Genomic DNA, 12698 nt, shown 5'->3' on the forward strand with positions numbered 1-12698 from the left:
GTTTATTTTATTTTATTTTATTTTTATTTTATTTTTTTGTCTTTTTCGTGACCGGTACTCAGCCAGTGAGTGCACCGGCCATTCCTATGTAGGATCCGAACCCACGGCGGGAGCGTCGCCGCGCTCCCAGCGCCGCACTCTCCCGAGTGCGCCACGGGCTCGGCCCTTTTATTTGTTTTTTTAATTTTTAGTTGGTGATGATAAATTTTTACACTAAAGATATAATTGCTTTATTTTATTCATTAGTTCATAATCCCCAAATTTCTGTACTACTCCCTTGCTGAAATTCAGGTTTTCACCTAATATTACATAATTTAATAATGTAACTGTTCCATGTGCAAAAAGATCCATTTCTCTGCTGCAGAAAGGAATGGAAGGGGAAGGAAATAACATTAATGGCCACACACTGTGTGCTGTGCTCTCGGCCTGGTGCTTAGTCACGAGCAAGTACTGCTCAGTGCTTAGTCACTGAATGATAACTTACTCATATAGTGCAAAACAGTTTTTTTGTTTGTTTGTTTGTTTGTTTGTTTGTTTAAAGATGACCGGTAAGGGGATCTTAACCCTTGACTTGGTGTTGTCAGCACCACGCTCAGCCCGTGAGCGAACCGGCCATCCGTATATGGGATCCGAACCCGGGGCCTTGGTGTTATCAGCACCGCACTCTCCCGAGTGAGCCACGGGCCGGCCCGCAAAACAGTTTTTAAACTGGTTTTACATGCATCAGGTCTCAAGTGCCCTCTGCTTTATGGGACAGGTGTAGATCTGGTTTTCTTTTGTTTGTTTTTGTAATTTTATAAGAAAGCCCAAGTGATGCTGTTATATTTGGAGCCTTAGAGTTTCTGGTTCCATAAGCAGAAATTGCTACCTGGCCCTTCTAATGGAATATAAGGTTCTTCCCTTCTTAGACTGTTTAACTCTGAACTTGCTCTGGATCTCAAGCATTTCTATCGACAGAACACTCAGGTGCTTTTTAAGTGTTTTTCTATTATCAGCACTAACTATATGACTTCCCAAATGTGACTGCTCTTATGTCCAGATGGCTTGAATACAGGTCTCTACCAGTGATCTGGGGTAAATAATAAATAATAACATATTGCTACGTATATACAGACAGTGCTGCTTGTTTTTCAAAATGCTTTTTTCACCAATTAAATTATTTCCTTCTTCCCTACAAGTTGGCAGAACAAGCATTTTAAATTTCCTTTTACAGATGAGAAAAAGCAAGATCAGAGGTGTTACGTGCCTTACCCTAGTGCCTGGGTCTTCTGTCCCATGTTCCTCCTTTCTCACGATCCTTCCCTCCTCTTCTGACCCTCACCACCACCAAAAATACTTTTAATTCTGGAAAGAAACCCAGCTCCACAGTGGTACACTTGACTTCATGCAGTTGGAAGTTTTGGGTGGTTCCCCAAGTATAGCTGGAAATAGTAGAAATGAAAAGAAAGTGAAGTGCTAGGCCTCTGACAAAGTTGCTTTTTTTCTTCTGCATTTTAGGACCTCTAGTAATATTTATCCAGAAACTGCTCTTATTCCATACATTTATTGAACATTCCACAAAGGCATACAATTTGGCAAATTAGAAATTTAACTTATACCCCAGATCCCTGCCCAAATTTAAAGAAAGAATCAGAATAGACATATTGTTTTGTCCTGTGTAGAGCCTTCTGTTATAGAGGCTATGCTATATGGGAGCAGGGACCAAGTGAAGGAACTGGGTGGGTAGGTGGAGAAGGATGTCCAGATGAGGGCCTGTTAGCAGGAGGAGTGGGGTTTGTGCTTTAGCGTCGCTGCCCTTTTTCCCCTCAGAGGACTGTCTTTCATCATGGTCACCTGTGATGGTAGTGAGACCAAAAGCACACTAAAGAGGGGGACAGAGGAAGACTTGCACTCGCTCTGCACATGAGGGAGGACAGTATGGGGCACCTGAATGTGAGGAGACATGGAAGGTCTGCAGAGAGGCCAGCTGACTGGGAGAATATTTGTCTTCCAGCCTTGGGCATGAGTACTGGGCAATTGGCCATTGGGGACCAATGGAATAATCTAAATGGAATGTTCTGAGTAGGTGGCCACTTTTTCAAATGATGTCATTTTCTCCTTTTGTTGTTGCTACTTCATAGATTTAAGTATTGGTTTATTTTCCTCCTCTCTAAATGGCACTCATGTTTGCTGACTCCTAATTTATTTGACTGGGATGTATAGCTGTGGCCTGACAAAAAGCTGCTCCATCAGTCTTCCTTATCAAAAGTAGTCTCTTCTCTTTTGACAGGTGAAGAGGCATCTATGAGAAATCCTAAAGGAGCTTTCATGAAGATGTTAAAAGCTCGGAAGAAGAACACAAGCACTGAGCTGACGATTGAGCCAGAGAAGGCATCTTCAGACAAAACTGGCATAAACTGGGCAAATATGAATGAGCAGCTAGACCTAAATGAAATTATACATGCACTAAATTACCTATTGTCTTATCTATCAGAGAGAAACCTAGAAGATATACAATCAACATTATTACCATTCATTAAGCTGCTTTTTCCAAATGTACAGGATGAAGATATGCCCCTGGATTATTTGAAAAAGAACATGAATAGCCCCTCTCTTATACCTGATCCCAACAATTCACCCTACACAAATAAATTGGGGAAGCTCCATTTTCTCAAAAATTTGTTAGATACAGAAACTGAAGAAAAAATTGATGAGATTAAGAAGAAAGAAAAAACTGCCATGCTTATGCAGTCTAGTCCTTTAGGACCCAAAGTTAAACACCAACTATTTTTAAAGAAATTAGAAACTGCCCAACGACAGGAGGACATCCTGGCAAAACTTGAGAGTGTAGGAGAAAGGCTGCAGAGAGCATACAGAGTCCTCAAGGGGCGAAGAGGCAGAAAGAACAGGCACGTCAAACAAGTGAGAGATCAGAGCAGCATTGAGGGGTCAGAGCATCAAGAGGGATCAGAGCACCACAAGAATTCTGCTGCAGATTCTCCTGTGACTGCATTAAAGTCAGTGCCAACTGCTAAACAATCCAGTGAAACACAATGGGAATACGGCAGCCTGGAGACTGACTTACCCCTCAAGCACAAAGACTTCAGTCACCCATCGCTTTCATCCCCAGGTGATCAATTTGAACTTCAGCTAAACCAGCACCTACAATCCCTCATGTCCAACAATAACATGAGAAGGCTCATTTCTCATGTTCTCCGGACTTTGAAAATGGACTGCTCTGAGCCCCACACACAAATGGCTTGTGCCAAGCTCATCTCCAGAACAGGCCTCCTGATGAAGCTTTTCAGTGAGCAGCAGGAAGCAAAGGCGTCCAAGGCAGAATGGGATCCAGACCAATGGAAAACTGAGAACTACATCAATGAGAGCCCAGAAGCCCAGGGTGAACAGAAAGACCAGGAGTCACCTGAGGTAAGGACAACTGCTGAAACATGAGACCCAGAATTTTCCATCATTTAGGATGTGCAGTTAAAGTGCCCAAGCAGGAAGACCAGAGGCTCCTAGTCCATTCCTTGTCTTGCTCATGTAACTTTGACCAAGATAGTGGTCTCCCACTTTGCTCAGAGAATAAAGCAGACCTAACACACAAGATAAATTGTAGAAGAAAATGCTTAAGAGTAAGATCACGTAACACAATAGATTTAGTATGTTCTTTAAAAACCTGTAAGCTATTCATCTAGAAGAATGGGTTTTATTGGTGGGGGTTGGCAACTGGAGCTTACCAGGGTCCAAATCCTTGACCTTGCTGTTAAGAACATCATGCTCTAACCAGCTGAGCTAACCAGCCAGCCCAAGAATGGGGTTTTGAATAGTTAGCTTTCCTCCCTTCTTTCTTTCCTTTTTTTTTTTTTTTTTTTGTTTTTTGGTTGGTGGCCAGTACAGGGATCTGAACCCTTCACCATGGTGTTATAAGCACCATGCCCTCCCAAGTGAGCTACCCAGCCATCCCAGCTTTCATCTTATCTCTGTTTTATAAAGATGATTTTCGTTCTTTTTTTTAGCTCACTAAATATGTTCCAGGATATGGCCATGACAACAAACTCATCTTGGCAATATCTGTGACTGTCGTAGTGATCATTTTGATTATAATTTTCTGTCTCATTGAGGTAAGAACAACAATTGATTCAGGTTTCAAGAATACATCCTGTCTTTACAATAGAATCCAAACCCACAAAGTGAAAATCAAAGCCACTTTCCCACCTACTACTGTATGACATTCCTCTTCCGTCACTGAGACTGAAGTAAGCTTTGTTCTCTTATTGCAAAGTATAGTCCAGGGACTCTTACAGGAAACCCACTCCCAGGAGATCTCTGTGGAATTAAAACCAAAATAACAAGCCACTAGACTATTTTCTGAAGTTTAGGAAGCCAGAGTTGATACCATAGTGAAATTTTGCCAACTTAAAAGTATGTCAGCAATTTTATGTACACACCAACCACCCTCATTCTGCCATTGAGTTCTTTCCCTGTTACTAAAATGACAAGAGATGTATAATCTTAGCCCTCATGGAGCTGTCATCGCCCTGGGGAGAAAGGAAGGAGCCAACAGATAGCAGTGTTGTCCTGGAGGTTCATTAGATTGACACAGCATCCTTCTTCTCCAGTGTGTAAGGCATTGTCTAAATAGGCTCAGGTAAAGCCGGGCAGCCAAATCCTGCATTAGGCTACTCTAAGGCATGTGGTATTCACAGGAGCCTTCCTGGAGCTTGCCTCTGTTTACCTATTGTTCAGTTGCAAAACAGCTTATTTTCCCAGCAGGCAGGTCCTGGCATATGAAAACAGTGATTTAAGAAGCTGACAGTCTTGACTCTACCAGCCCAACCTCATTTACCTCATTTACCTTTTCTGCCATCATGGCAGCCTCCATTCCAGCCAAAGCAGCCCCCACCACACCCGTCACACCAGGCCCATTCCTACTTGTGTCTGTGCCTTTGCCCATCTAAAATTCCCGCATGTCACTCTGCCTGTGGAAGTCCTGTGAGTCTGTCGAAAGCCACCTCAAGTTCCTCTTTCTTCACGAAGCCATCCCTGAATACTCCAGCCCTCCTGGGCCTAGTCCCTCCGTGAGATTTGTCACCATTTCTTGGAGTCCATAGTGAGGCATTCCCCCTCCCCTGAGAACTTAAAAGTGTGGTAAACAATTTTTTAAAAGATGGCTATCCAAGAGAGAAACACCAAGGTCCACACATAGTGGAGCAGAGCAGAGGTGTAAGGTCCCTGGTCTACAGACGTGAGCAGAGCCGCACTGGACGTATTAACGTATCTAAAGAGAAACATGTCCATCTACAGAGGGCTGGTCCGTAGTGACAGCACAGACAAGGCGAGGAAGAGCCCAGCAAGGGCAGTGCCCACCTGACATTGTGCGTGAGTTGAGGTGGCATATCAGGCGGCAGACGTGGGGTCGGCCTGGCAAGGCTGCGCCTGGGGGGATGGGTGAGTCTGGCCACCTCAGCCCTTTCCATTAAACACTGGAGTCAGCCGGTTCCTTTTCTGATTCTGTTCTCACATTAGCCTTCAGGTTTTGCTTCGGTGTGCCGCGGAGGCCCTGGTCTCCAGAGGGGTGATTCACTGATTGTGTAGACACGGGTGTTCTGTCTGTGGAATAAGATATATTTCTCATTGTCAAGTTGTAATCTAGCATTGTCATTTTCAGTCAGCCCTGTGATATCGATAAGGTGAGACTGCTCTGAGCGGAAGGAGGGAGTTCTCTCTTGGTGAGGACAGAGTCTGATTTCTAAGCCTAGGGCCTAGGAGGCAGGGGCCAGCTGGGGTCAGTTTGCAGAGGCCTCTGGGAAGATGGCCACTGGCCATCAGCCCAGTCAGTACCTTCTGCATCTCCTGGTGGCATGTGGCCTTTTTTGTTCTTGAACTTTCTATCAACTCCTATATTGCTTTAATTTCTGTATACAATGTAACCTATATCTGTGTTTATTTACACGTTGTCATTATTTCCTTTCCTCACTTAGATGGTAAGCTATGTGCAGACAGGGAGCACGCAGTGTTTCACCTGTAGTAGACAATAGAGGTGTGCAAAGGAAGAGAGATGTGAGGCATTACGTCAATTCCACAGTGAGGAATAGTGCAACCTAGTGTTTCTTTGAAGTGGTCAGCAGAGTCCAGCAATAGACAGACCTGTGTGTTCCTAAGACTTTTGAAATGTCACCTTTTAATATTCTAAGCAGTGGGAGAAAATGAATAAATGCTAACAGAATACCTAACTATTTAAAGAGCAATAACGGCAGACCCCTATTCTCACCTTAAACATATTTCAGCAAATGTAAAAAAAAGAAAGTGTAAAAATATTAGAAGAAGAAAATAGAAGGAGTAGATTTTATAATCTTGCAGTGGAGAAGAGCTTTAAGCCTGATATCACAGCAGAAACCTTTGCTAGATTTGCCCGCCTTGTCTGCGACACCACTAGCAAACTCAGCAGTTAATATGCCGAGAGCCTAGGACAAAGAATTTTTCATGTATTATATGATTTAATCCTCACAACAGTCCTGTGAGGAGGATATTATCATCCCACTCTACAGAGGAAGGACATCAATTTAAGGCCACCATTGCAAAACCAAAAGCAGAACCCAGATTCCCTGACTGCAAAGCCTGCGCACCTCCCTGCCACTCTGTTTTGCCTCCTTAAAGACAAAAAAGAAACACTGGGAAATATTTGAATCATGGAAGTACAATGAAAACCAATGGAAGGATTAATATATTTAATATAAAGAGTTTTATAAACCAGCAAGAAGAAGACAATCCAGTGGAGAAAGGGCCTGTGGCTTACGGGGTGCGAATCTTATTAGAGGCCTTTGTCACTTCATGGAATCTTCTCTGATATTTGTTTTTGTACTTTTCTAGCATTATATTATTTATATTTTTCAATCCATCTGGGATGTTTAATTTCTTGGGTTCTAGTGTGGTTTTTGGTAGAGAGTCTACTTCATGAATATTCAATTGCTTTAAGGCAGTTTTTATTGTACGGTCCATTCTTTCTTTAGTGATCTAAAGTATCATCTTTACCTGGACTCTTCTCTTCTTTGATCCAGTTGTCTTTTCCTGTGCCAGTACCAGGATCACACTACAGAATTCCAGTTGCTTTATAACATATTTTGAGGTATATGTTTGGTAGGGCAAGCTCGTGGTCTTTGGTCTTCTTTTTCATACATTTCATAGCTATTCTTGCCCATTTTCACTACCAAATGTCAGCTGCACAAATTTTGTAAAAAACTCTCTTGGGATTTGAATAGGATTGCATTGAACTTGTAGATTAATTTGAGATTTGACATCTTTACAACATTCTAGGACCATGGTATCTCATGCCACATATTTATATCTTCTTAACAGCATTGAGAAGAGTTTGTGTTTTCATCACATAGATCATACACACCTTTTTAAATGTTTATTCCTAGGTATTTTACACTTTTATTGCTGCTGTAAATGGGATCATTCTTCCATGTCCTAATTAATTATTGGGGGTACATAGGAAAGCTATTGCGGTTTGTGTACTGATGGCTTGATTTTGCACCTAGCCACCTTACTGAATTCTGTTGCTGCCAATAAAGATTTAGTTGTTTCTCTTGGGATTTTTACATTTTTCATGATTTCATATGCAAATAATGATAGTTTTATCTCTTCCTTTCCAATCCTTATACCCCGTTTACTTTTCTTATTGCATTTATTGGGACCTCAAATCAACAATGATGACTGGTAGCTGTCATAATAGGTGTCCTACTCTTGTTCTTGACATTAAAACCAATCTGTTGTTTAGGTTTCTGGGAGATACTTTTATCAAGTTACAGATGTTTCCTTTTTTCCTACTGCATGCAAGACCCTAAGCTAGGTACTGTAGAAGAATGAAAGAACTATTTAACAGGATAGAGTTCCTGTTCCCCAAAAAGTTATCTCACCAGGTAGATAAGACTTCAGATAAAAGGAATGAATAAAGATTTGGAGATAGTGGTCACTGTGATGGATAATCACGATCCTGTTTTTTTCCAAAACAGATTTATTGTCATAGAAAAGTACAAGAAGGATCCCCAAGGTAAGTATTAATCTGGCAGTTTTTAAACTAGAATTTTAGAACTAGAGGAGAACTTAACATTTATCTATTCCAATTCCCTCAACTGCAGTGAGAAAACTGCCAGAGGCAGGAAGAGTACTTCCTTAACCCAGAGCTCTGCGTGACCCCAGCAACAGTAGTTCCCCAGGCAGAGCTGAGTTAGCAGTGACTAGTAAGGATGCACCTGCTGTCCTGCCAAGAAAGGATCAGGGGGAGAGGCTTTGGTGGTGCCTGTTCCTTCTGCTGGGGAGTGGGCACCAGGCCAGGCCAGAGGCCTTCTTGGAGGCTCTGGAGAGGGGGTAGGGAAGGCCACATGATATCGAGGTAATTCAAGGCTCATAGAAGGTAGAATACATGAGTCCTTCCTCTAATGTGGCAGGAAAACTTACCTTCTTATCCTACTGGATTTGGGGCCCCACTCTCTATTCCTTTTATCCTAACCTCATAGAGCTTAACTAGGAGAGACCTCAGGCAGTAGTTTTGTCTCTTCCTTTTATTATAAGGAAATGGAGAAGGAGAAAGGGAAAATATCTTGCCCCATGGTCACACTGTAGTGAGTATCAGAAGAGGCTGATTCTTTTCCTAGCTGGGGATTTCTCCATTGATTTTACAATGCTTGGGCTGCGAGCTACATTTTATGTCACGAATCAGTACACACATATATAGACACAGGTAGTTTCTGAAATGACGCACTCTGATTTTTCCTATTCTGTTTGTACTCAGAAAGAATATCTTGTGTTTTAGTGCTAGTCATGTCCCTTAAACTGGTTCCACCACCCACTCACTCATCAGTGACAGCCTGCAGTATTAAAATCAATGGAGTAGATAACCTGGCTAGTTGAACCCAGGCATTTGCTTGATGTGATTCAACTTCTAGGATAAAGCAGCTAGGAAGACAGAGGCACCTCATCCCCCACCCCCCAGCAGATGACGCTTGTGAGACAGTCTGAAAGGGACTGATGTAAAATGCTTCTGGAGACAGCAGACACTTCTGCCCAGTGTGGCTGTGCACTTCGTTCACTGCACGAGGGCACTTGGTCAAGGGAGTACAGGGGGCTGACAGTCCTGCCTGTACCCCATGCTGCATACACAGTTCTCCTCAGAGACATTGTGAGGACCTTTAGGACAGACAAGAGCTTCTGGAAGCCCAGCATGCATGAAACTTTTTTGAAGTTCCCTGGTCTGTGGTGATTTACTCGTGATTATGGACTGAGGTGCACATTTAGTCCTAATAAGAGATGTACATTGTGAGAGACATGGAAAACAGCATGGCTAATTGTCTTGTGCATGTGTTTTCTCCCAAGGGGCTTTTTCAGATTTCTGCAGCATAGGAAATTCTCAAAGAAAAATCACTGTCAGGTAAATTTGAGAAGGATTCACTCCTGTGCCCAGAGATAGCAGGGGAAATGCAGAATTAAAATTTCCCCTTTTATTTTCTAGAAGGGCCTTTTCCAGTTAAGGAAGCCTCTTTGGCTTAGGGATATATATAAACTGCTGAGAGCTACCCACCAGAAAAACATGGCCAAAAAACTGCATGAAAAGACATCTTCTGATGAGGATGAAATGTACAAGAATAGAGGGTAAACGATTAGGAACAATTTAAAATTTGTATCTACAATGAGGAGATAATGAAAAGCTTTATTTTAATTTTATTTTTTTGGTGGCTGGTCAGTAAGGGAATCTGAACCCAGGACCTTGGTGATGTGAGGCTGCGCTCTGAGCAGCTGAGTTAACTGGCCAGCCTGTTGCTGTTTTCAAGAGTAAAAGCCTTGACATTGTTCTTCTTATCCTAGGGCGCTCCCTGAATCAGCCCGAACAGAGGACTCCGTGTACATAGATATGCCTGACGAGGGAGAGGAAAGCGAGGTGTCCGAGGGGAACACAGAGTGACCCCGTCCTGCCTCAGGCCACCTGCAAATCTTATTTTCTAACCTTTCAGCACTGCATGTAAAATACTTTTTACTGAAACATATAAAATTCAGAAGCAATTCTAGTCATATGGTAAGAAACTAAAATGTAAATAGTTAAATATTTATATAGAAATAACCAGGGCCATGGGCAAGCAAAGCAGGATTGAAGGTGGGATCTCTCACGGGAGCCAGTGGTCCCACAGAGGCAATGCAGGCAAAGGATGAACAGGGCTTCTCTCCTTCGTTTCCCAATCTAATCAGTTTCTTGGAACCTTAAAAATATGTCATCCTCAAGGGGCGTAGATTTTTAAATCAGATACCAGTTGCTTTGTGCTCTCTCCCCTGGTTTATCAAGAACTAGTCACTTACAACATACTTGACCTCCTGCCCACAGGGGATCAGCCGCCTTCTGGCCCCCCTCTTTGGTCTTTGGTCTTTGAGGTTGTCAGAGTATTCGGATCACTGAGCCTACCTGTGCTGAGGGGCCACGTCCTTTCTTTTGTCCCAAGCCCTCAGACTCATGCATGAATGTGTGTCCTGCCTTGGTAAGGAGTTCTCCTCCCTTACAAGCTGGTAGAAAATTCACATTGGTTTTCGGTTTCTCCTTTTAAAAATCCCAACCGTTGTATAGCTAGCAGGGAGGTGCTGGAGGGATGGGATAAAGAAGAGTGTGTGAGAGCAGTGGTTTCCCAAGATTGCCCTCCATGGGCCTTTATTTCAGAAAACATAAGGGTAGGGTGACATCTCTGGTCACATGCAGTGCCCTTGCCTCTCCTGACCCCCTGTGGGTCATGTGTGTGCTGCCCGGCTCCCTCCAGCTCTGCCAGCACCACACCTACCCACTTCCTGTCTCATCCCATGCAGATCCATGGCTGCATGATTCCAAGTGACAACACAAGTACAATTCGCAGAAGCTGAAAGGCTTCCCCCACTCCATCTTCAAAGAAAAAGTCATTAATAAATCACATTTAGTAAGTCAGTGAAAGTTAAACATATTAGTAAAAGAAAATCTGAATGAACTAGAATCCACCTATCTGAACACAAATCAGTGTTGGCAGTTCAGTAACATGGATGAGGGATGGTGCCAGCCACAGGAGAATGGCGTGGAGCCCATGAGGAGCAGCGAGACACACTGGGGACAGCCCATCAGCTCCTCATCTGGTTGATCAGCTTGCTGATGCTGGGCAAGACACCTGTTCTCTTGACGCCTGCCCAAACTACCCCCCAAAGTGACTTACTGAGGATGAAAAACATAGTATTTAAGTGGTTACTTCAGTGAGCCGGGAAATATTTACTGAGTTTAAAGCACAGGACTAGGGCCGAGCCCGTGGCGCAGTTGGTAGAGTGCTGCGCTGGCAGCGCGGCGACGCTCCCGCCGCGGGTTCGGATCCTATATAGGACTGACCGGTGCACTCACTGGCTGAGTGCCGGTCACGAAAAAACGACAAAAAAAAAAAAAAAAAAAAAAAAAAAAGCACAGGACTAAATAGTAATAATAATTGGAAGCAGCAGCAGCAGCAGCAGCAGCAGCAGCTACCATTACTTGCCCTCATTACTGAAACAACAAATCAGTGCCTGGGAGTATCTCTTTCTGACCAATTTGATGCATTAGCCAAACTGACCAAATCACAGCCTAAGGGCAGAGGGCTGAAGGGCTGAATGGAAATCCTTGGTCTTCAGGTAACCTATCTTAAATTTGCAATTTTTTAAAATAAATTCTCATTTATCACCAATAAGGTGATCTGGAAAGGGCAGGATCTCCTCATGAGATATGAGGTGCTCGGTTTCCCTGGGGTTGGGTTTCAGGCCACTCCCCTGGGTCTCAAACCACTCCCCTAGGACTCAAGCCCCTCCTCTGAGTTCTCAGGTACTGTTCCTTGTTGCACCTATTTTCAGCACAAGCACATGGAGACTGAGCCTGCAAGAGGCAGATTTATGTAATTCCAGTGGCTGAGCATGCTCAGTAGAGAGAAGCTTATCTTATGAATGACCTTCCACTGCAGGTGCTAGAGAGCATCTAGCACATTTTAAGTGTATTTGGTGGAATTTGATCAGTGAGCATGTTCCAAAGAGACCACTGAGCATGTGCAAGTCTTTGTTACATAACCTGTTACATAATGGGGAACCACTCCCCCTTAGGTGAATATTCATTAGATAGTGTGAATATGTATAGATAGTCAAACTATAAAAGTTAAATCCAGGAAGAAGGCAGGACTGCTGCTCACTCTCTCTGGAGCCAGCCCACACTTCACCTGTGAGGTGTGTATTTCATGCTTTTTCTGTTAAACCTGCCTTTAGCCGGCTGCTGCTGACTGTCTCTTTGCCTGCACTTTGTCTGTGAAGTGTGTATTTGTTACTTTTGTATCAAACTTGCTGCAGCTGCAGCTCACTCTCTGGAGCCAGCCCACACTTTCCCTGTGAAGTGTGTATTTCTTATTCTTCACATTAAACCTGTTTTCACTTTTCACTTTCTGTTCAAACTCTGCTCTTGAATTCTTTTCTGTGGCAGAGTCAAGAACCTGGGGAGGGCAGGGTGGGTTGAGGTCAGCTATCCGACCTTCCCAAACCCTCTCCTCTGGTATCACTCAAGAGTCTGCTTCTGCTATAACTTTCTCAGCCTGAGGCCTGTCTTTCCAAACAGTGACCATTCATTTCAAACTGAGAAAAATCAATTAAATGGCTGTCCTCTGCAGTCCTTCCCAACCCATGATTCTTCCTTGCCCACCTACCGGGAT

At 43.4% G+C, this 12698-nt stretch overlaps 1 protein-coding gene across 1 annotated transcript in view; it reads left to right on the plus strand.

Annotated features, from left to right (window-relative positions):
- Nucleotides 1-9943, plus strand: part of LOC134365066 (leucine-rich repeat-containing protein 37A2-like) — a 50453-nt gene extending 40510 nt beyond the window's left edge. Inside the window, exons 10-14 of the mRNA XM_063081258.1 lie at nt 2270-2412; nt 3109-3408; nt 3999-4103; nt 7998-8035; nt 9847-9943. Coding sequence (XP_062937328.1) covers nt 2270-2412; nt 3109-3408; nt 3999-4103; nt 7998-8035; nt 9847-9943 — 683 coding nt within the window. The remainder of the gene's footprint in view (nt 1-2269; nt 2413-3108; nt 3409-3998; nt 4104-7997; nt 8036-9846) is intronic.
- Nucleotides 9944-12698: the final 2755 nt, after the last annotated feature.

Source organism: Cynocephalus volans, chromosome 16 (assembly GCF_027409185.1).
Source record: "Cynocephalus volans isolate mCynVol1 chromosome 16, mCynVol1.pri, whole genome shotgun sequence".
NCBI classification, from domain to species: domain Eukaryota; kingdom Metazoa; phylum Chordata; class Mammalia; order Dermoptera; family Cynocephalidae; genus Cynocephalus; species Cynocephalus volans.